Source organism: Falco biarmicus, chromosome Z (assembly GCF_023638135.1).
Source record: "Falco biarmicus isolate bFalBia1 chromosome Z, bFalBia1.pri, whole genome shotgun sequence".
Classification (NCBI taxonomy): Eukaryota; Metazoa; Chordata; class Aves; order Falconiformes; family Falconidae; genus Falco; species Falco biarmicus.
Window position 1 is genome coordinate 33237482 of NC_079311.1, and position 24355 is coordinate 33261836.

The 24355-nt window shown below is 44.4% G+C and overlaps 1 protein-coding gene across 3 annotated transcripts in view; it reads right to left on the bottom strand.

The window, feature by feature from the left end:
- ABCA1 (ATP binding cassette subfamily A member 1) overlaps positions 1-24355 on the bottom strand; it is a 97335-nt gene that overhangs the window by 66066 nt on the left and 6914 nt on the right. For 2 of the 3 annotated variants that reach the window (XM_056324297.1, XM_056324294.1), the window contains exons 3-6: positions 13441-13581; positions 7691-7784; positions 3728-3869; positions 2680-2801 (exon numbers count right to left, since the gene is read on the bottom strand). In XM_056324297.1, the coding sequence (XP_056180272.1) occupies positions 2680-2801; positions 3728-3869; positions 7691-7784; positions 13441-13506 (424 nt within the window). In that variant the 5' untranslated portion in view covers positions 13507-13581. Of the gene's footprint in view, positions 1-2679; positions 2802-3727; positions 3870-7690; positions 7785-13440; positions 13582-21173; positions 21266-24355 lie in introns of those variants that run through there. The other variant, XM_056324296.1, reaches the window with a different exon arrangement.

Below are 24355 nucleotides of genomic sequence, written 5' to 3' on the forward strand. Positions count from 1 at the left end.
AGGAAGCATACCATCCCTCCCCACCGGGGAAACATGAGCTGCAAAGCTGCATCTGTCTGCACCACTGATCCACATGGATTCAGTTCCAGGTCAGAGCTGCAACAGAGGAGGTATTACAAATCTTCTCAATTATTAGCTGATGAGGTAATTAGTCCTCCTGCTAATTGGGGAAATATATGTTTAAGTGCAGTGTTTTCATGTTTGGAGGTGTGCTTATATCTGACACCTGCTCCTACTGCCATCTGAGGTTCCCAGCCACTGGAGGAACTACCCCAGAGAGGGAAGGATTTAAGCATCTCTCACCTCATTGTCTACAGAAGCTGAAGGGTTGACCTGTACTCCCCTTCCTCGCACAGGAATCTAAGCACTGCTAAGCATAAATACACAAGTACTTGTAAGATTAGAGAATGCTGTTTTATGCACGCTGTCAGGGAATGAATCAGGCAGCCAACAAGTGGGCAACAGGGACCCCCACGTTGGAGGCTTTGTAAATCAGGGTATCACAAGAAGGACAAACAGGCTTTGTTCCCTGTAAGCCTTGTCAACAATGGGCACTCTGTCATTCTAACGACAGAGAGACTTAAATTTTTTTTTTTTATTACACATTTGGAAAATTGTATTATAGAAACATGATCTTTGATGACTGGGTCTGAGACTTACTTTTGCAGTCAGTCCACTGGTCTTTATAGTCTAGCGAAATATGAGCCTTCTGACTGTGGATTTGTACAATACTCCCTATGCAAAATACTTCTGGGAATCATTCCTCCCCCTCAAACCTTCCCAGCAATGAGAGCTTCAGCTTATGGCTTTGGTAGTTTTTTTGTAAACATCAATGTCTGATGTTCACTGCACATTTCAAAACATCACCAGTATCTACTCTCTTTGGAAGAGTTAACTTCAAGATACTGCTGTGGGCACAGAGTCTAAAATCCAGTAACAATGTCCATCATTCTAACGAAGACAGCTTGCTCCCACAAGACCACCAAGTCAAACCTTTTCCTTGATGAGGTCCATGAAAAAACAGTATTAAGCTCTCCTTGGGAAACAGTGATCTCAGCTCATTTTGGCCATGTTCATTGTGAGTCCATCTCTGTAAAGGGTTCACTCTGCATCCTCTCCCCCCTAAAACCACTGCAGACTTGGGTAAAAGCATGACATGCCACTTAGCAGTTCTCAGAGTAAAAAGCGAGAGCTTAGTGGTACTGATCTTGAGCCCAGCAAGGAAGGGTGTCCCTTATGCATAAGTGAAAGTATCAACCAGTGCTTAAAGAGTCAGTAGATCGCAGTATCATCTGCAGATCCGATCACATCAGGATTCTGCACAGCCCTGAAGGAGACAGGAGTGTTACATAGCCAAGACAAATCCCTGGCATAGTTTGTGTCCGTACATACAGCCAGCATGCATCTGCTAGCCCATCACTAACAATACAGGTTATTCAAGGTGACCTGCAGTGTACTGAGCGACACAGGAAAGGATGTCAAAACACGATCTCTGCTTTAGAAGTGAGCTCAGGACATATCAGATATGAAACTATTCACATCACACCAAGTCAGAAACTTTTTGTCCCGCAGCCTGCCTGAGCCATGCTCAAAAGGAGAGAGATAGAAAGAACCACAACTGTAAAACGAGGAACAGCTTTCACAAAACACTAAAATAACACCTATATTCAAAGAGCTCCACATGCCTGGATAGAGGCTGCAGGTGAAGACATTCAACGGCTATGTTTCCTGCTCTATTTCACTGCTGTACTTCTTTTTAAACCATTACTTTCCATCACTTACAGTAGGTACATGCGGCACTAACAGCAGCCAAGAGAAATAATCTTTCAGAGAAGAGTACCCAAAAAAACTCTAACAAGTTACCATGTCAGAGAGACCTGGAAATAACGAGAGACCTGTCACATTTCCCAAGAGAGGGCAGAGCTGTTTCATGCCCTAGCTCTGCTGCACACTTCCCATCTCATCTCACACTAGTCACTTATTCATCTGCACAGGACAGGAATGCATACCAGACCTTCTCATGCAAGCTAAAAATTGGAGGATTCTCATTTTCCATGGCAAATGGGGTTGTGTGAGCCCCCAAGACAAAACATTTTCTTTTGGACCCTGCCATTCAAAATCCTGCCACACGACAGCAGAGAATGAAGCATCCAACACCAAAGTCACACGGAAACAAAAAAAACACCCCACCAAGGGAAATGGGAGGCATCATTGTCAGATAACAATCAGCTTTGAGTCTGAAAACTGGAAGCTAACATCAGCTTTTCCTCATCTGCGCTCTTCCCTTTCACACTTCCCTCTGCAGCTCAGGCAGTAGAGCGCTAAATCGTAGCTATATTGCATTCACTGCTTCACTCAAAGTAGCAAGGTAACTAGTGTTTTCCAAAAAGACACATTGCTTTCACTCCTTTGCGAAAGTCAGCATTTTAACAGACTACAGTGGGCTGAGGATTGTAATTTTGTATCAAAAACAGCTGCTATCCTTGGAGTTACAGACCACCCCTTTCACCTTCCACCGAAGAAGCTAAAGACACAGGAGAGGCTTAGGGTACTTCTGCAGTATTTTAAAGGGTTTGAAAAACTGTAATGCTAACTGTACATTTCAGAAGTTCACACACATGCAAAATTAACCAGACCAGAAACACCAGACGTAGCTGGTCCTTTCTACCATGCTGTTACCTGAGCCAGAGGAGTTTCCCAGCTTGCGCAGTTTTCCCAGAACCTTCTGGACATCATTTATGCTCGTGTCCTGTTGGCTGTACAAGAGTAACCTCTTGGCATCTGAGAACAGCCGGGAAACACTGGCGATGGGAAAACACAAAAACAACCAGCAGTCATCAGCTCTGTGAGCCAGCATCCACAGATACAGTTTTACACCCCAATTCCAAACTCCAGTCCCTTTACAGTTACGCCAATGCTCTCTCCCGGACAATAAGCCCTTATGCCGCTGCCCTCTTCAGTAGAATAAGCCCTTTCTCCAGTGACCACCCTGGGACAATCCAAGGAGCCTAATAAAAGATGGCTGCTAATCCCAGGTCAAACAAAGTTACATTGCAAACCTCAATGCATGTGAAAGCATTTCTTTAAGACTGGGGTGGAGGAGGGCCTCCTGCTGCCTGTAAACTGCTTCCTCTTAGAAGCAAAATAATACAAGTATGTCCTTGCTCCTTTCAAATGCTTCTCCAGGTTAGAGACACATTTTACTCTACATTAAGTAGAACTGGCCTGACAGTATGAATGCAGCAAGCAGGGCAGGGTGTAAGGAAGTTGGCCATAAATTCAGCTTTCTGCAACACATTAGCCAGTAATAAATAAAGAGCGTCATAAGCATCCACCAGACCTGCACTTCAACTGCCTTTCACTCTACACAATCCATCTCAGAGGTTCATTAACCAGGGAAAGAGGTTCTCTGAAAAAAGCTTACATCTTGCCTTTTTATGGTCCAAATTCTGAGCAACCGACAACAGAAGGGACTCAGTCCTCAACGAGGCAGAGCTTTTCATTCACCATGAGCTCTGACTGCTTGGACTTGGTGATACTACACACCTGCCAGCTCTCTGCCAGCCCCTCTGAACTTGGTAGCTGTAGAGCTTGGTACTTCAGTGGCAGCAGAAACAGCAAAACCCCCAACAGTGTACGTTTACACAACTAGCTGGTAACTTCCAAACATCCCTTTTCCACATGTTGCCCCATGAACAGAGATGACAAAAAAAGCAGGCAGACTCACATGGAGGCATTGAAGTTTCCAACAATACCTGGGGATTCCCCAGGAGTTGGGTAGCGGAAACAAGGGTTGTTGGCGTTGCAAATGATCCCCTGTATCCATGGCAAGGTTCCTGCTGAAGGCATAGCTTTGTTTGGGAAGTGACCTGGAACAGAAATGCAAGAGTTAGGAGACAGAAACACAGGACACAAGCTACTACTACACAGCACTACATTTGAAGGGCAGTGCTAATCCTGTGCTGGTTACTGCCCCAAATTGCTTATGAGAGCCCAACAGCCAACACTAAAAAGAGCTGAGCTCATGTTAAGTTCCCCACACTGGTCTAGCCACCTCCACTGAAAAACTATACCTTGTTAAGCCTGCAGAAGCTCTTTGCTACTCTCTGCAATGTTTTTTTGGCCATGCTGACTTGGATATAGTACTTCTTGCTGAGGAATGCCCAACAGCAGGCAACTCAAAAGCCTAGCAGTGGTGACATGCCACATACATGCTTTCTAACCAGCTGTGCTCCTCTGGATTTGCATGCATAACTAACACAAGCTTGAGGCCACACAGACAGCTGTGGTCAGGGCCTGGGTTCTGAAGACCCACAGTATTTCTGTTCAGTCCTTTTTGTTTTCAAAAATCCACTCACCTCAGTTACACACACTGTAAACACCAAGCAAAGAGTCAGCAGTTGTGGGGTGGGTGCCTGCATTGGTTTCCCTGAGATAAGTATGTTGTTGCTGTCCCATATTGGCTTGATTTCCAGACAGTCTTAAATCTTTAGATCTCCTAAAATGTTTAGGTACCTGCCTGCTGCGTTTCAAATCTTTTTGCTGAAGTCTAACTCTAGCTACTAAAGATCTACTTCAGTCATAGCCCAGAGTTTATGTCCTGCTTACGTTCCGCATTCTGGTCAAAAGTTAAAGCAGTAACTACTTGCGGCAGATCTCCACCAGTATGCCACTCAGGCACTCGTGAATCCCTTACCCTCCAACAACAGGAACAGCTTCACTTGTATAGTCCTGTACCTTAGATGAGCCATCAGGCTGCTTTCTGCAAACGAACTCCCCTCCTCACCCCACACTAGGGAGGGGAGCACAGAGGAAGGTCATGCCCCTTCCTCAGTATCTTGCAGCTACTCAAGGCTTTGACCACGAGACACACATTCTCCCGTCCGGCGCCCACCTCATCCTTGCAGCACACCTGCAATCACATGGAGGGCTGGCTTCCTACCTCCACAGCCACAACTGAGCTACCAAAGTCCCACGAGGAAGAGAGGTCTAAGCTGCTGCATTACAGCAAATGCTGGTTAACGTAGGTGGCTGAAGGAAGACTGGGAGCTTATCAGCTCTCCCTGGAAAAAGCAAAGGACTCTGTCCAGGAGAAAGGTGAAGGAACCAAAGGTTCATTGTTTCTAGTACCCAGGGGACTGATTGTTCCTAGTTCTCTGTTTAAAATAGAAAAGCTGTTTACCTGATCTCTCTGGCTTTTGTCTCATTTTGCTTATTTTCTTCTTCTCAGCTGAGAGGTGGGGAGAAGATGAAAAATACTAGGACTTTCAGATTCTTTTTGTAAAATTTCCCTGAGAAGCACCTACTCCCTCCTCCATGCCTTTTATTTTACATGGCTAAGAACTCAAACTATTAAAAATAAAATGAAAAGAGGGAAGGTGCACAATAATTCATGGTAGCTCTTTACATAGTGATGCATGCAACAGTGCTTTCTCAAAGAGTAAAGCAGAGATCTGCCAGTTTTGAGTCAGATGAGTTACCCAGAAAAACAGCAACAGTGTAATAGCACACCAACTTCAATGACACTGCTGCAAAACTAGCTTTTCAGTATAAAGTGACTTTTTGTCAGTTTTTCCCAAAATGAAGTACATTTTTAACACCTTCAAGGGTGACAGAAACAGAAAAGTCAAGCTCTACAAGACACAAGTCAGCAATCAATAGCATTCTGCCTTCTCTGGCTGATTTGGTGAAAGCCATGTAACTATCACTTAAGGGCTGGCAAAATTTCCCCCTTTTTCCAGAAAAAGGTTCCTTACAGTAGGCAAAGCTGCTAGAAAAGTCCTGACTAGGAAGTCTGACCACAGAAACAGCCGAATCCTGCATTCTTCTTCTCAAACAGGAAAAGACGACTTAAAGTCTTACTTGTTTATTGAAAAACACTACAGCATTAAACCATCCAGGCTATCTGGAGGCTACAAAGCACTTGCATGCAGCTCTGTTGCTATCATCAGGCATTACCTGCAAGTGATTTCATAACAGCATACAGCACTGCCGCTACAGATAACAATCCTGTTTCCCTTAAGGCATCCACAGGGTTGCCAAAGTTCACCATGAACTCAAGGTTTCTTTCTTGCTATCTCTGCTCACAGTTCAGCAAAAAATAGTTAAAACAGTTCAACTATACAACACAGCCACATCTGTCAGCACGAGTGAATGTCCAACGAAACCAGTCCAGATTTAAATGAAGTTTAGTTACCTGTTCTCAGAAGCTTTTAAAAACGGAGATGAGTTTACCACAAAAAGTTAATTAAAAAGTTACCAGGTGCCCTACACTCCACAATTCCTGAAGATAACATTGGCAGAAGGCAAACAAAACAACATCAGTTAGTGTAAATGGTAAGGAAAAAGGGCTGCAGGCAAAAGACTCAGAACTCTGTTTGTGACACCAGCATACCAGAGCAAAGCAAAGGATTTATATAGACACTAATGACTAACAAGCCCAAACTAAACAGCTCTATGAAAAGGCAGCTCTTGTTAGATTTGAGTTATATACAGCACCACCACAGCTGAAACAAATTACCATTGAGGCTGCTAGTTATTTATACCAGCTGAGTAGACTGCTCATTGCCTCTCTTCAGCTTCACATCTGTATTACAGGTATCTCTAATGCCACTGTAACATTCAGTCAGAAAAGGCAGTTCAAATGTCATGCCAAGTATGAGATCTAGTTTAGGAAAGCTTCAATTACCCTGCTAAGCACTGCAGAAAGTGAGTTAAACAGTACACGGGACCAGCAGTGTCCAAAGTGCAACGGGCACCATAAACATAAACACTTCAGCTTTAGAAGGATCCTTACTAAACTTGAAAGCCTAGCAAACAGCACAAAATGCTCCAGCTACTGCAAAGAGCCATAGGGTAAGTGCTGGAAGAGCTAGTTTTTTACTCATTTTAAGAATTAAACACTTCAGTGTGCCCTCCAGAATCATGTTGTGCTCACCCTTAAACCATACCTTGCGGTAATCAGGCAAAGGAAAGATAACAAAGACCTCTTCCAGTCAGCTAATTGCAGTATGAAGCTGTCACCAGTCACAGTAAGATAAAGCATGTTGCTAATAAACAAGTCATGCTACCTAAATCAAATGGTAACCAACACAGATGCCTAAAGATTGTCATTGGCAGCACAAGAATAAGCTTCCTTTAAAAGAAAAGCAGAAATGTGCTAATTTAGGATATAAAGAAGAAAGAAGAGTAGCTTTTCCCCACAAATGTATGACTGCTCAATCTACTGAATACAGAGCTGACAGTCTAATGGTTAGAAGGAGTAGAATTGCTCAGGCTCTTTAATGTGATACATTAATGCACATTACTGCCTGAAAATGAGATTGCTTTCTTACAGATCTGAACTACTTTCTTTTTATGCTAAGTCACATACAGATCAATGATGACAAGTAAGACTTGGGTTCTGTGTGGGTTTTGCAGACTTGTCACAGTTCTACAGCAAATTCTCGACTAATACATAAATGCAAAAAATAAGAAACAGCAGCAATGTACAGTGCTGGAGCAACATAAACATGTCAGAACATACTGCAGTCTCCAAGGTAGAAGGGAAAGAGCCATTAAAACTTCCCTGAAGATTTGACTTAAGTATGCAGCCACTGCCCCTGCTCTTTGCATCTTGCCAACTGCATTATTACCTTCTAACCATGAAACAACCACCATTCTGGGTACAGCTGCTGTGTTTGATACTTACATTCATGCTGCTCGTAGGGCGGATATGAAAGTCTTACAGAGATCAGGATGAAGAAGATAAACAGAGGCCAGGCCACTTCGATCAGCAGCTGGAACTGGAAACAATAAAGACAAAGTATTAAAACATCCCATTCAAAATACATGACAGAGCAGAGGTTTCAGGACAATTCACTTCTAAGCCAGGACAGTTTTGCAAGTACTGCCTCACTTCATTTTGCCTGTGCATTCCAGGATCAAGAAGTTTGTTCCTCCAACTTCAGAGGATAATCTGCAAAGAATTACAGGCTTTTCTCATTGATATGTGCCAGTTCTGGGACTAAACTGGATGTGCTTAGGGGCTGTTTAGTTCTTTTTGTCCCCTGACTGAAAGAAGCCTCCCAACGAATCTTCCCAGCCATGACCTGAATTTTTGGCCTCGTATTTTAGAGATACAGGGAAACACCTCCATCCCATTCTCCCAGCAAACTACTGAGCTTCTACACTAACACATCAGGTGATGAAATTGTACTGACACATAGCTATGCCAATCTTTCAATTTCAGGGCTGCAGAAGTGCAGTGGTACCAGGAAAGCAGAGCTACCAAGATTAAGTTCATACCTAGTTATTGGTTTATTCTAATGTACTTTTTTTTCCCCTCCAAAGGTAGGCACCCACCGGTCCAGGGTACCTACAGATGAGCAGTGAGTGTTAGGGTAAGGATATAAAGAACTCAGAAGGACTAGACAAGAATATAAGAAAGGCCTGCTATTAAACGCAGAGCATTATTTAAGACAGGGAATTGAAGCACAGAAAAATTCATGGAGATTGCCACGTCCTACAGAAGCATGTGAAAAAAGTAACAGTTCATCCTAGAGCTTCTGAGACATAAGCTGAGGTTTCCCAGGCTTGACCTTCACCAGCCACACCCCTCCTTCCCCACTCCAGAAAAGCTGCCTAAACATGCATTTTAGGTAAACCATGAGGAAGAAAAACCGAAAGCTTTTTATGCTGCTACTTATGTTTTTGCTCCTTTTGGGAGAGGGAAAATAGAGTGTTTTCTCAGTCAAGAGAAGAGAAATCCTTTCCCTGTCTTTCCTGGAAAACCCCATTTTTTCTAATAAGATATCTACATCATTCCTATTGCAAGCCAAATAGAGTAAGACCTGCACCCCAGTGGGAGAGAGAATCCCCACACAAACATGTTTTCCCATGTTACACCATCAATAGCTAAAATCAGGCTCCTGACACTCAGCACAAGGTACTCCATGCAAACTTTGAGGTGAGACTCCTAGGTGATACTAGGTGTACCTCAAAGCAATCTCAGACTGTAATAATAGTGCATTAAAACAAACGCCACTTGATCCAGCAGAGGAAACTATATAGGATGGGTCTTCACAGATACTCCTCATGGCTGACGTCCAACCAAATGGCAACCCTGTCTCAAAGGCAAAAACTAAGCAGTCTGCCAGGCACTCCTGCCAGTAATGCCAGGCTCTGCAGTATATGCTTGGGCCACTGTTTCCCACCCGTTATTTTCATGCACATGTTGTACTACTGCCGGTTAAGAAGCTCCACACTAACAAAGATGCCAGGAAGATGTCTCAGTGTCTTTGATCTCTGTTTTCACACACACACACAAAAGTAGTGGCAACACACACAGAGCCATTAACAGTGACAGTCTGCTTCCTTTTGCATTAGACAGTGGCCTTGCTCCCAGAGGTCAGAGATTCTCAGAGCTAGGACACTGACAATTTGCCTGCTCCTTTCCTTTCCAAGATCCTCTCACAGCTGCTGCCAGGACAGTGTAGCAGGATTTTTCCCTCTTCTTGACAAGGGTGGCTGTGAAACCAGAACATGCCATTCCCTCCACCAGTGTAGATGGCCATGCCCTGACACACATTGCAGCCCTCTGCCACCCTGGATGTAGGCAATGAGCATGCACCCTGAGCAACTGCCACTACACTGCTTGGGTAAGAGTGGTGTCAGCTGGGCTTGTGGAGGCCTCTCCACCTGACCAAGGTAGCCAGCTAGGCCCTCGCAGCCCCGTGACTGCTACAGAACCACTTAAAAAAATGCTGCGCTTCAGATCAAGCCCTGGCTTGCTTAGAAAGTTATCAGCCCCAGCCACACCACACCAGGGTGGACAGTAGTGCCCAAATGGCCCTGCTGTTGAAAGGGGAGCCTGGCCACCTGCACACAGCTCTTTTTTTGCATGCCTGATTATGGTTAATGACAGTCATGAAGGTAATCACATGCAGGCTGCGTGCACAGTGCTATATGCCTCTGCACATGCATCTTACTCTGCAGATTGACAGGCTCAGGGAGGACAGAGAAAGGACGGATACAGCTTGGACTGACCAAGTTGCACTTTCACAGCTGAAGACTGCTGCATCATGACAGCCACTCAGATGGTACTCACTGAGAGACAGCTGGCCACTGCTGCACCAGAGGCTTGCACGGGGTCAATCTCAATGCGTCAGTAGCATTTCAATAGAGTTTGAACTCCTTGGGCAGCCTCTTGTGCTGTTCAAGAAAAACTGAAACCTCTTCCTTTTGCTCATAAAGGTCAGTATGTTCCTTCCCCTATGCTTCCTGACCTTCCTGTGACAGCACTTTTCATCCACTGTGGCCTTTGTAGGGGAGGACAAAGAGATACTAAGGGGCATCACTCATTGAAGTGGGTGGGGAGACTTGGTTTTTCAGTATCTAATTAGTGTGAACCTGACTGCAATGTTGCAGCTACTAGACCAGGCTGGTAAATAGCAAAATGAACCTTCAGACCTCCAACCCCCCTCTGCCACCCCACGACATCTTGAGTTGAAGGAGGAACATCCCATTTGCACACAGCAGCTGAATCCAGGGGTGGCACTTGGCAAGGAACAAACTGCTCCTATTTTTACAGAGGCTAGTCCCCAAAGCATGCCCAATTTACACCAGCTGGCCAATGATGCAGGATACCATTAAATATTGAGATCTACACTGTGTCAATACAAAGCCTGTTGAGGAAGAACTAACCAAACTACCACCCCATCTCACTGCCAACCACCCTCCCCACCTTTATGGTCCAGTTTCAATGCAGAGAGCTACCAGCAGCTGACCAGTCTCTCCACGCAAGTTTGAGATGTCACCTCATGTGAAAGACAGCAGGGAGTAAGAAATGTTTTCGGTTGATTTTTTTTGTTTGGTTGGTTGGTTTTTACACAGTGACCCCTGAACATGATTTTTCCTTCCTCCTCTTTCCCTGTAAACTCCTCCTCCCAACTCTGGTGCTGCTGGAAGTTACCCAGTACAAAGTAACACTTGAATTGCACACGTCAGGCTGAGCTTTGAACCCAGCTTTTGCAATGCAGCCCCAACTCACAGCAGCCAAGGGACAGTTTGGTGGGAAGCAAAGGCTAGCCCACGCTTCTTGTGGGAAGAAGGGCAAGGATCAAACTATTTCTGGGCTACAACTTCAGTAAGTGCAAATGGGAGAGCACTGTCACCAGCACACCCAGCTCAAGGCCTTCAAACACTAAAGCAAACAGATGAATGACTGTGCTGCCATGGTAAGTGTGGTGAGAACAGATGTTCTGCTACTTTTCTGCCATTTTCTGTTAAGTGGATTTCCACTCCTGATATCTTCAGGTAAAGCCCAAATGGGAAGCACTAAGGAGAAAAACTCTGCAGATATAAGAACCCATAAAAAAAAGCAATGTCTCAGGCCTTTGTTGTGAATTAACTAATAATATCAGCGCTGAACAGAGACTAAGAGCAGCTTCAGGCCCTTTGGGCTACTTGATGGGAAACCAATGCAGAAGCTGCCAGAAGGTACCAAGAAATAGCTGAGCAGATTCAAGATCATGACAAAACTACAAGCAGGAAGGTCTTTTTCACTAACACATGCTTAGCCTACTGCATTTTTGTGGCATTGCCAAAGAATCCAAATGCAGCTCTGCTGCCCAGCAAGCTTGCCTACAGCTACCTTGACAGGACATGCATGCTAGACTCAGACCTCTTCCAGGTAACCTTCAAACCTGATGCATTATTTTACGAAGACCCTGACAAAAAAGTCCCATCATTTTCAGTGTAAAACAACTCCTTGTGAAGTCTCCTCATGGTTTAACCAGTTTAAGCATTGTTTCAGATCTGCAGTTCCCCTAGTTGCTAAGGCAGTTTGGAAGAGGTCAGGAGTAAAATCTCTAAGTGGCAAGGGAGGAAGAAACTGTCTTCAGCCCTAAAAGCCTAGGTTACATGAGCAATAGCTAAGAACAGCCTATCTTTTTAGGAGCTGTAGTCAGTTTTGAGACTACCTTCCCCAGCTCTCTTGCAGTATTCTTCTAAATTATGAGGCTGTTCCCAAGGTCAGGATGCTGGCCCATAAATTCAGAGAGCAGATAGCCTCGCTCCTTGCAGCTGACACAGCCCAGTCTCCCAGCTGAGCAGTCCTGTCCTGGGAGATCAAGGATCCTGGGGTAAGGTCAAAAAACATGCTAACAATGTAGAAATTCCTGCCATCGCTGGCACCTCTGTAACCACAGAGGTATACAGGAAAAGTCAAAAACTTCATGAGTCACCCTTGTCTGATTTTATTTAAGAATGGACTAATTCCAGATCTGAATGAACTGGACTTGTGTCCAAGCCTCGGATACCTGAGCAAAGACTTCAGAGACCGTCTCCATCTCCAGTGGTGAACATGATAGCCTCCCCTCCCTTGTGACTCTCAGTTTCTAAAACCACCCAGCCCGAACCAGCTGGCAAGGACCCTGACATTTGCAGGGTTCAGAAAGCTTATCAGACAGACCACTTTCCACTCACCACCTCAGTAACTCATGTTCCCTTCACATTCCCTACTCATACCTCCTCAAGGTCAGATCTAACAGGACAGATCCTCTGCACAGGCCTGTTGTACAGAACATGCCCTTGTCCAGCACAGTTATCCCCTAAATCCCTGGAGGGCAAAGAGCATGTTTTCTCTGGCTTTTAGTTGTCTGCAGGAGTTACAGCATATCATTAATGTAAAGGCAGAAGAATTTTAAGAACACCATACCTAGTTCATACTCCTGTGCCTTCGTTACCACAAGGAGAAATGGTTGTTGCATATTGTCTATCTGAACAGGTACATTCCCACACTGCTAACAGATGGTGAGGCTAGCACTTAAACTAATCAGAACACACCTTGGTAGAAAAACATCAGTTGCCTGGGTTTGTTTCCAGGCCAATGCAAGAACATGCTTCATGCCAGTCACTTAAACTGTACCTCCTGTTGTGAAGACACAACAAGTTTGGGTTTCTCTCCCTGATCAAAGAGACTGAAGATGCCTGTTGCCTCCACCATTTTGACCATTAGGAAATGGCAGAATTTTGTTGCTGCTGTTGCAGCTTGCAGAATTCAAAAGCTTTCAGACTCAAGCACACATCCCTGCAGTATGGCAATGCCCCACCTGCAGAGCGGAGCAGGTCATAGCACAGGTTTTCATCTTACATTTTCCTCGCTGCACAAAGCGGCTGTGGTACCCTCTCTGCTGGGTCAGACGTGAGCGTTTCATTACTCCAACACCCCCTCACACTGGGATTCAGGAAAGAAGTCTTGAGCACCTTCAAGCCCTCTAGGTTATGTCCAACCACCACTCTCTTCAATTTGAATCAGGTCTTTCTAATGGTAGACCAGTTGCTCTGCCAGGGACCACTGGAGGTAAAATATTAGCATACAGGATGTTTCCCTGTTTTGCTTGAAGAGTAAGCTACAAGGTTACAATTGAGACTTCAAAAACCCCTCTGTCCAATACTTACAGTCTGTCTTCTCCTGTAGGTGAAGTTCTTCCACAGCAGCAATCCCAACTGCGTCCAGAAAGCCATCTTCCTTCAGCAAAGCCCAGGGGCTCCTTTTGCACAGCAGCAATACACAGCACAGCTGTTGTGGCTGGGCATTAACTAGGAGGGGGGCAAAAAATAAGAAAAAAAAATTAGTTGAAAGGGAGAAGCTGTGTCAGAACAGAAAAGGCAACAAGACAGGGAAAGGTAGAGGCTGCACTCTGTGGCCTCATGTAGCTTTGCAGCCCCCATGACACTCCCCACTACTACCTTCTTTACCCCATGCACTCTAGCCAAGTCTCATAGGTCTCAGTAAGCTCAGATTTAGACTCATTGTCTCTTACCTCTGAGCTCCAAGACACAAAAGAATGCAATACCCACAGGACAACAATTTTCTTCCTTCCTGCCCAAAAATTCCAAGAGCAAGAACAGCCCAGAACAAGGAAAAAAAAATCATAGGTTTTGAAAGCTGATTTAAAGACCCCTCTAAATGTGACTGAACCATGCAATTTAACCCTTTTTTTTTAAAAAAAAAAAGTTTTTTCCATATTCACTACTATAATGATGAAAAGCCTCCTGCCGAATTAGGAAAGCCTTTGTTTTGAAGTCCAGTCAACACCACGACTTGTAGGAGAAAACGCTATGCACTTAACAGGCAATGGAGAAATGTCCATTTCCTTGAAGCTAAGTGACCAAGAATGACCCTGCAGCCATTCATATTTGGATAAAGTGAATGTAAAATTGCTGTTGAGTCAGTGTTCATGTCTTGCAACCACCTGGTCTCCAACACTGTGGTGAATTGGGTGCATTCAGTATGCACCTTGCAGGACTACAAGAAAGTATAAAGGCTTAAAAAACCACATTCATCTCTTTGGTGGCTATTAACAGCATGGAATAGGCTTGGGTACACACAGACTTGCAGGAAAACTCAATCAAATGGAAAAGTGAGCTTCTAGTATGTTAAACATTAAATCTTTTTTCCAGAATTAATTTGGCACAACTTAATCTACTTTCAAGTTTAAGACCAGATGAAGAGTTGTTTCATTCTGAGTAAGTGTGCACACAGGAATTTAGTTAATCCACATCAAATTAATTCTGATCTGCATACTTAAATATACTCTGTTGACAGGCTCCGTGTTAACAGGACAGATAGCAGCCAATCCACACACAAGAGCAAGAGAACCATTCCCTCCCAACATCAGTTAAACCGGGAACACACATGCTTTTGATTCTAGTGTCCCACATACCAGTACCCTAGCCCTGTGATTCAGAGCTGCATGCCTGACTGCAAACTGCATTGAAAAACTTCCCAAAAGCCGTAAATGTGCTAGGAACATAAGACTTCCTCAGGAAATACTGGAAATACTCTGACCAGTCCTACACTGCAGTAAGACGAGATGATAAATGGCAATTCTGGATGTGTGTTTGGAGTTAATGAACACTTGTGGCCTTTAAGTCTCATCCAAAAGTAGATTCCATTATTACAATGACTTGTAGATTAAAAACTTGTCTCTAATGATATAGGTCTGTGCTACAAGAAAGTTTTCCCTAACATGACTAAGAAAAACAATTACACCCATTATGCTGAGTTCTACAGATAATTACACCATAGTATCACAACAAGACAACAGTACTCCTTAATGCCAGTACAGAGATGAAAACAGATGTCTACAAAACCCTAAAAATTGAACCTTGTGCCAGCACACAGGTACATGAGTATACAGGCAGCATGAGCTCATTAACTTCTACTAGGTACTCATGTAATTCACTGACATGACCTCTACAGATGCGCCTTCATGGAGGGATGCCCAACTGATGTGACAGGAGAGCCTTCCTTTCCTCCCCTGCCCAGTGCTTCCTGCTGGTTGCAGCACCCTGACATGAACACATTTCATCTGCATGCACACCTGGTGATAGACAGTGAATTCCCAGACACAGAGTGATGCACTTGACAGGCTAGTAGCACATTCACAGCAGGAAGAAAACCTGCCCTTTGTGGACAGTCTCTACAGTCAAACTGGCTGTTGAGGACTGTGCACACATGCTCATGGACCCAAATCACACCTTTGCTTACAGGCTTGGATACAGGGGGCTTTGCAGCACTTCCCCTCCATTTCAGTATTACACATTTGAAGCTGCAATTAACATGTAACCCAGAGATTAAATTAAGTAGGGATTGATTGTTATCAACCCTCCTTTATACCCCCTCCACTGAGCTGTTTCTGTTCAGGATTCAGGGGATTTGGCAACAATGCTTTTATATGCCCTACCAAGCGACCTGGATCACCACTTACCGAGTTTGAAGGTACCCCATGACCACTAACTTGGTGAAAAAATCATTCACAGAACACCAGGAGAATTGCTCTTTTCAAGTGTTTTTTCACAAGGATACTTGTCTGTGGGTCATAGACCTCCATTTGCTTTGCTGTGCTCTCCAATGTGCCACAAAACACAAAGCCTTTCTGCCCCAGTCCAATCCTGCAGCCAGTGGACAGATTTGGCATGCAGAAGCAGAGGACAGGAACAGACTGCACAACCTTCTACATCACTGGGAGTTACACAACAGATTTTATCTTCAGAAACCTGTTCAGAGTACCCACTCCATATTTCCCCCCTCTATAACGTTGCCAACTCTCTGCAACAAACTACTTTCCAACACTTTCCAGTGATTACAGCTAAACAGCTAAATAGCAAAGCCCATGAGAACAGTGTGCCACAGGAAGAGTGCAGGAAGGATCCCAGGGAGAGCGAGAGACCTTTGCTGTCCTCATCAATGGAAATACACCCAACTCCTGTGCCTTAATACCCTGCACAGAGGCAGAATAAAGTCTGAAGCAGTCTGTGGGATGTTTGAGCTAGTCACAGAGTAGCTGGTTTAATCCACATTACTAAAAATCCAGACACTGGTCCCTCACAATTGCAGTCAGTTCACATGATCCAGAACACAGAAATACTGCCTTGTAGAGGTTGTAGGGTCCACATCGCACTAGCAACGTGTAGTTAGGCAATACTGGATTATTTACACATCTCAGCTCATCTGCAGAAGCCTATGCAGCCATGCAGATTCAGCAGTGGCTGTCTGCTTGGACTCCAGCTTTCTGGAGTTCAGCTGAACTTCACTGTGAGCAAAGCAAGTGTTTTGGCCTTCAAATAAGGCCAGTTTGCCTGGACACAAGTTTTATTTCAAATGAAGAAACAAAATACTGATTTGTAAGGACTGTGCCTGAAGACTGGAAAACCTGGCCCAGATGTAGGCGCTGCCAGCCAAGTCACTACATTAAACGAGGGGACAGGGCCTAACAGACTAATCACCAACAGCACAAAACCCAAACGTGAAAGATGCCCAGCTCTTCCAGCCACACTGGGGTGACAGCTTCAAAGGCGTACTCTGCCCCAGTATCTGCTACAGACTGGGTAATACAGGTTTGTTGATGCCTAGAGCTGTTCGATTTTGATCCACAGAGGCTGACAGATTGGGTTCACTGCTGATGCAAGTAAACTAGGTCCACTTGAATTACTAGTGCATCAGAAAACATGCTGCAACCAAAGATTCTCAGAGGAAGATGGCTTAGCCCCCTTCCAGATGTTCTTCCAGCTGACAGCAGGCAAGAATTCTAAGTCAGATGCAGAAAACTGGTAACCCCAACACTCACAGCTCAGTTGGAGCTGAAGATCATCTGTATCTCCACTTCAGACTAGTCTGGTAAAGTTCAGTGTAGCTAGGAAATCCAACTTGAAATTTAGCACTGCAGTGCCAAAACGCACAGACACCCCTAGTCTCCAATGCAGGCTTTTGTGTCTCACCTAAGTAGAATTTTGAGCCATCAGTATGTATCAGTGATCACTCCTGACATTTGCCTGGAACTGTCTAAAGCAGCAATACTGTTTCTGTCTGGAATAAGAAAAGCTGCGTGAATTCATCATCACAGCATAAGTCTGCTCTGCTGAAGAGAATGGAGATTTTCACCTGCCAACACTGGTCTAAAAGGACGAACTCTTTTAGAGTGCAATCTCTAGTTTTTATAAAGCACTTTCCATGAAAGTGCGAAGAATTCCTCCAACTACAACCAATAGCACAACTTAGCTGTTGAGAGGTCTTTAAGATGTCCAGTTTTCACATCCCGTCTTTTAATTGTGTGACCACAGCAAGGTTTCCAGTAGAGGCAGATACCAATACACAGCAATCTTAGGGCTAGAGGCATCAGGCTTATTTCACTTCATTACCCAGAAATCTGTTTTTGTCTAGCTCTGCTTCAGCATTTTTCTACCTCTTCACCAATATATACAACACAACAGCAAAACTTACACTACGCAGAGCGCACCAGGGGAGACAAATTCCCTACAGCTTCAGGGTACACCTGGCAGCTTCTGGTAACTCAGGTGTAAACTCAGATCTGCCACTTTACCACAAATAAACAGATACCATCAGAAGGGGCTGTCTGATAACTGAGACAAGTAATGTGTTTGGAATAATGTCCTGAATCCAGGCATATGCCTCATGCAATATGCAGACGCAGCAGCAAGCGTTCAGTCAATCCTTACTTAGTCTTGGCTGCTTGGTTAAGAAGCCATTTTGTATTAAGCCAGCAAATAAACGGTGGGAGTCCAGTACACAGGGTGTCCCTGCATGCTCTATCAACATGCTACTCAGACTTGTGCACATTTAACAGGCTATTTGTCAGGTGTCTCAAGTTTTCCCAATCCCTGGCAAAAAACACCCAGAAGTGACCAAGTAAGAGACATCTGAACACTTCCCCAGATCTTCTGGTAGAGCTTCCCCTAGTCTCGTCCTAGGGAAGAGCTTACCCTTACAATCACAAAAGAATTTAAGCCTGCAGCATCAGTGGACATTGGAGGATAGACAGGAGGTACACAGCAATCTGCATGTACCTTATGATCCAGCCTGGGGTTCCTGCCTTGATCTCAGCAAAGTTCTAACACCAGGTCAGGACTTTCTCTGCTCACCCAGACCTGCAGCCACAACACCCACCAGCAGCACAATCAAAGCACAGGGTCCACACACTTGTCCCATGCTCTGCCTTTGCAGAAGATTCCCTGTGTGTGACCTTCCCCCCTGCTGCAGAAACCCTGCGCTGCCTCCAGACCTGCAATTCTATCTCAGTGTACAGTTCAGACAGTTACTATGAAGATGACATCAGGCTACAGGGCAACCTCTCAAAAAATGGACAGTGAAACACATACTTTGACCAAGTCTTTCTTTCTAGATCAGCAATACCCAGGACTTGCAAGTAGAACGGCTGCTAAGAAGTCCATCAACTGGTATGCCAAGACTCTCCAGCCCCAATCCATTTTGAATACAAAGCAATGTATTTTTACAGCTGTAGATTTAAAGAGGAAAAAAGCTCAAGTGGCAGAGAATCAATTCCCCACCCCCATGCCTGGTATCCGTACTAAGTAAACATAAAACAGCCTTCAAAAGCAGCTTTCTGCAAACAATGCAGCTGTTTGCTTTCTTTTGGGGGCGAAAAACCTTTCCCCTAGAGAAGAAACCACTATTTAGACAGGGAACAAAGCAAACTTATCAAACCTCATGAGACTGGAACATTTCAGGATTCTGCAAGAGGCTGTAGACCAGGGGTCCTCACACTTTTTAACCAGGGGGCCGGCGCGGATGCAGTGGCAGGCAGCCATCTGCGGCTGCTTGGTTCCCCCCCCCAGCCGCCGGCAGGGGGGGTGGGGGGGTCTGCAAATACCGGGGGCCAGATTGAGGACCCCTGCTGTAGACCCACTACATCTCCAGCAATGAGTTAAACATAGCCCTGGTCCGCAGAGCTAAAAGCTTTTCCTAGTGGATGAAGGTTCAGTGGCCTCCATAATCAGTTAGCAGTCCTGTTGTCTCGGTCAGATTTTCCACATCACAAAAGCTACAACTGGCAACTCTGCACAGAGAAAGCAGCCATGGAGTGTTGGGGAGAAGGGTTCGCCGGAGTCAAGAAGTCGCTCAATACGAGTTATGCATCTTGCTCAACTTTATTAGTTTCTAACACTACTTATACCGGATAGATACACATGCATATTCGTAAAGCAAAAATATAATTGATTAGCCTCTAAGCGCGCGTGGTACTCACACCCCTAATTATCATGACTAAAATAAGCATTCTATCCATGTAGTTAATTTGTGTTGCTGTGCTTCAGCCTTGTAGTTTGTTACTCCCTATTTTCCCATACCAGTCCCCATCTTTCTTGGCCCTGCACCTGCTTTCCCAGCAGCTGTAGCTTGTTACACCCACGGCCTGTTGGCACAACATAATGACTTGGTCTCCGGATTCAAGAACAGCTCCAGGCCACCTTTCTTGTTAACTTCAGCACAGCAGCTTCAGTACAATTCTGATTACAGGCCTGTTCTAATACCAGGCCTGGATTGTGCCGAACTTCAGAGATTCTAAGGCCACGCTTCTGCAGCCATTCTTCTACTATGGAGAGCACCAATTTAACATCTAGAGGTGATGCCCTTATAAGGGGAAAAGGCATGTGCTGGACACAGCACAGTTTTGAGCTACTAGAGCCAATGCTGTTTGTGTCCCATGAGCAGACATGGTATATAGCACCTCTCACTTTCTGCCTCAGACTAAGAGCCATACACCCGCTTAACTCCAGTAGCTTTTGCCTATGTATATATCAAGCTAAATGAGATCCACTTTTGAAGAAAAGGGGCAACTAAACCACAAAGGCCAGCCTTCAGCAGAAATAGTCCTCTTTAAGGCTAACGTGTCCTCACATTTCATTTCCTTTAGGCAGTGTCAGGCTGCATTTTGCGGAGCAAGCAATATCATGAGATACTGCTCTGCAAAGCCCAGAGCCAAGGTCAAAGTCCCCCAGTGTTCTATATGCCACCAGTTGAGAGGAGGTCCCCACGAGGGCTGCGAACACCATGGCAGGACAGAATTGCCTGCCTCATGAACTCACATTTTAACTCAAATAAGCAAAACCATCAGAGAACTAGTGGCCTGGATGGGCATTTGGATAAACAAGGTACAGATCAAGCCTGGACTCCAGAATTAAATCCACCTCTCCTAAATCAAGGTCTAGCATCTTGACCACTTCTCTGCAGAGCACCAGGATTTCACCTTTAGCATAGAAGATGGAACCAAGAGATTTACTCTTCTACAACTACATCCACTTTGTACAACCTATGACTCAGCAAGGCCACAAGAAGCTCTCAAGGCACAAGTATTTGAAGAACATCTTGACCATAACATCCACAACTCCCCCAAAATGAAAAGCACCTGGCATCTATGCAACTTCAAACGAGACTAAAGGAGGAGGAAAAACAGCATTAATCTCAATCCTGTTGTGATTAGACTAGATCAAAAGCAGCTGTGGACAAATGAAAGCAGTATTTTATCCTGCTGCTAGAGATCTAATTGGAGATAATATTCACAGCAGAAACAGCCAGTGCATAAAGAATCAGAAATAGTGTCCATTCTGTGACCAAAACAATTCACAGAAAGTTAGCAAAACCCACAGGAGAAAATCTGACATTCCCATTTCTAAAACTTTCAAGAAGTCCAAAAACTTAATATATCTACTGGAGCTCTAGGAAGGAGGGAAAGCTGCCACCCAAACAGTAATGATTTTATGGGAATACAAGATTACTTTGAAAGAGCATTACTGTTAACCCAAAAAGCCTGAACTATGTTACAAAAAAGTGCCATCGAAAGCATCAGCAGCACAGAGTTCAAGGAACTCACCCAAGGCCACAAGCAAAGCAAAAGCAGAGATGAGAATATAACGACCAGATCCCACACGTCTGTCTCCTGGTTTAAGCACTGCTAGACTCTGTAGGAATCACAAGCAATGCAGGATCAGCAGTGGAAGTGTGAGCTTTGAACCTACAACTTGCTGCCTGGGACACAGGATCGTTATCAGTGAAGCCACATGGACACTAAGAGCAGATCTTTCATAACCTCCCCATAGAGGACACTTCTCTCCCATTTGCAAAATGAATACAAGACACCAAGTTTCCTGTTCCATCTAGAAAGTTGTTCAGTGAGAAGTTCTTTCTTCTTCAAAATCACCCAAGTCACATCACAAGGTTTACACCAACCCCTTGCGGCTAAAAATGTGATGGGAGACATTCTGGGTCAGCAGGCAAGAACTTCATTAGGACCACAGACAACAGTATTTGGGTGGCAACTCTTGGCAAGATCCTCTATTAGTTTACATCACACACACACTGACTACTTGACCTTAGGTTAGGTAGTAAGCAGGATCTGGCCTTGTTCTCCAGTGCTTACTAATACTTGAAAGCAACTAGTGCATTGCTTTCAATGTGGCCATCCATCTGCCCTCTAAGTAACAGTGATTTGTATGACAGACACACTGAGATCCACCTTCACAATACTGCAGTTTAACTCATTTTGCCTCCTTGAGGAGCATGTAAAGTTTTGTAAAAATATTAAATGATAGTGCCAAAACATCAGGAAGCTGACAAAACAGTCTCGTGGAATCCCTCTGGTGACCTTACCGCCTCTGGCACAGACAAAACAGACACCCCTAGCACCTCATCATCCACAGGATCCTCAAGGCAGCAGGCACACAGCTACAGAATGCTGAATAAAGGACATTCCTGTGTTATCTAAGGGGGTCCAACCTCACAGAAGACTGGAGACAACCAATAGAAAAGGGCTCCTCCTTTTAGCAAAGGAAAAATAGAATACCTGTTCCTATTCCCAACCTGCTTTAACTGCTGCTAGTAAAACCACTAGTGACATAACCCGAGCCCAAGACTCGGTTCTGCTTGCCACACAAGGTCCTGCATAGAGGAGGGAGCCTGGATCTTGCTCTGGGCAAGAGCTGGAACTAATGTCATGTTACGGGCATAAATCTGGCTTCCCAGTTATTTACAAAAAAACAGCAAGGGTGTTCTAAAGGTATTCAGTCTCGGCACTAGGGCTGGACAAATAGATTTTTCAAAAGTCTGTACATTATGTGCTGAGCCTTTCTGAATGCTTTATGACAAACAGCTCAGCAGATGATCATTTTGAAAGGCCTGACCCAGAGTTAACAATGAACACTGAAATCCCTGGCCTTAAACTCTTCAGAGTATCAGTCCTCCCTCTTCTGTCAAAGCCACACTCAAGATAAATTTCTGAGCCACAGGTGGGCTCATCCCTACCAATCAGAAATAAACCTTAGGGGACAGTTTCCCAAAGAGTCAAGCACTAGCTTACTAACTACTCCACAATACAAATTGGACTACCTTTTCCAAAGTCCTCAGTGCCTCCTCATTACACAATGCCACATTTTCAGAAATCCCTGGTGTTTTATAAGCTTCCCTTGTGATACAACATGCCAAGCTGTTTTGAAAACCTGTCCCAGGTCACAGGGCAGCAATATCTGCCTATCAGAATGACAACAGCTGGTTCTCATTTACTTCTAGGATGCTCAAAAGGCTCATTGGTGAAAATACAGGCAGCTCCAATGCAGCTGAAGACTTCCAGCTTGCATGCACCACAGCTGGACTGACCCAAACAAAAGCATTTGGAAGAGACTGTGGCATGCACTTCGGCAAGAGGAATTGCTTAAATGTCAAGTACAACACTCAAGATGAAATGCAGTCATCTATTTCACAAAAAAAACTGCTTCCACTGGAAGGTTGTGAAATACATGGAGCATTTCAACTTTCAACACCACACTGAATATCCCCTACTTTGCCCACACAAAAAAAAGCCAAGATCTAGCCCATTATTTAGCAAAAACAAATACAAAAGCTGATTCACTTTATCACAGCCAATGTGCAAAAATCCATAGTCCATATTAGCAGATTAATATTTTTTTGCTCTCAGAATGAGCTCTTCTCAGGTGGAATCTAGAAATAATAGAACATCCTGCTAAAATAATAATTGCTACATTTGAGCTCAATTCATGCCATTAACCTCTGATCTCTGAGCAACTACAGCCTCATCAGTACACAGTCTGCAAAGAGCTATGTTATACAGCCTCAGTCACTTTTTCCAGCTGATGACACATCCTGTTTAAGAACATTATCTTTGCAACTAGGAAAAAGGGTGAAGCATTTCATATTGCAGAAGGTACTTTTCTGCTTGGCAGCAACATCAAGGGGGAGAAGGAAGACAGGGCTTCCCCAAAAATGTAATCAGCCTCACCAATTTTTCAGAAAATAAATCCATGAGCTCAGAGGGTGTCAGGACAAAACTCTTTTGACCACCACCCCTTCCACAGCACATCCTGGTCACTGGAACACTTTAGACAAAGCAGCCATCAATCTGGTTTAATGAAGTCTAATGCTGAGAAATGCTCCAAAATCCTAATGCAAAGTGCCTGGAGCTTCACTGGCATGCTTGTATCTACTACTGAGCAATGTTACCAAGCCTTGCAGCTTTGCCAACACTTTCGTTAAGGGTTTTATTGGAAAGGAGTGTCTTATCTTTTTTTTTGTAACTTGCTCTTCATCTTGGGAGAAAAAAGGACACAAACTGTTCCCAGTACAAGATTAAACTCCCATTTGAGGTATATGCCTGCTCTGTAACATCAGAAGAAACTTTACTGTTATTTCCCTCTTCATCTTTGCCATTTGGGACCCTCATGCCATAAACCAGTGTGTGTGTCCAGTAGCAGAGCAGAAAACATCCTAGTGGTGCCTTTGAGATTCACTGGCATAAGGAATAAGCTGTCTGTTAAGCCTGGTAGCTACACAACTGCACTGAAATCTGTGGCATAGGTATAAGTAACAACAGATGAAAAAAATATCCCTGAACTATGCATAAAAACATCAGCCAAGAAAAAGCCTCTAGCACAATGAAAGGAAATGACACTGTAAAAAAAAAAGCAATAAACTGGCAAAGGCATTATTTAGCAGCCATTGTCAGCTTCAGCAGAGTTTGATCCTTTAAAGCCTGCAACAGACAGG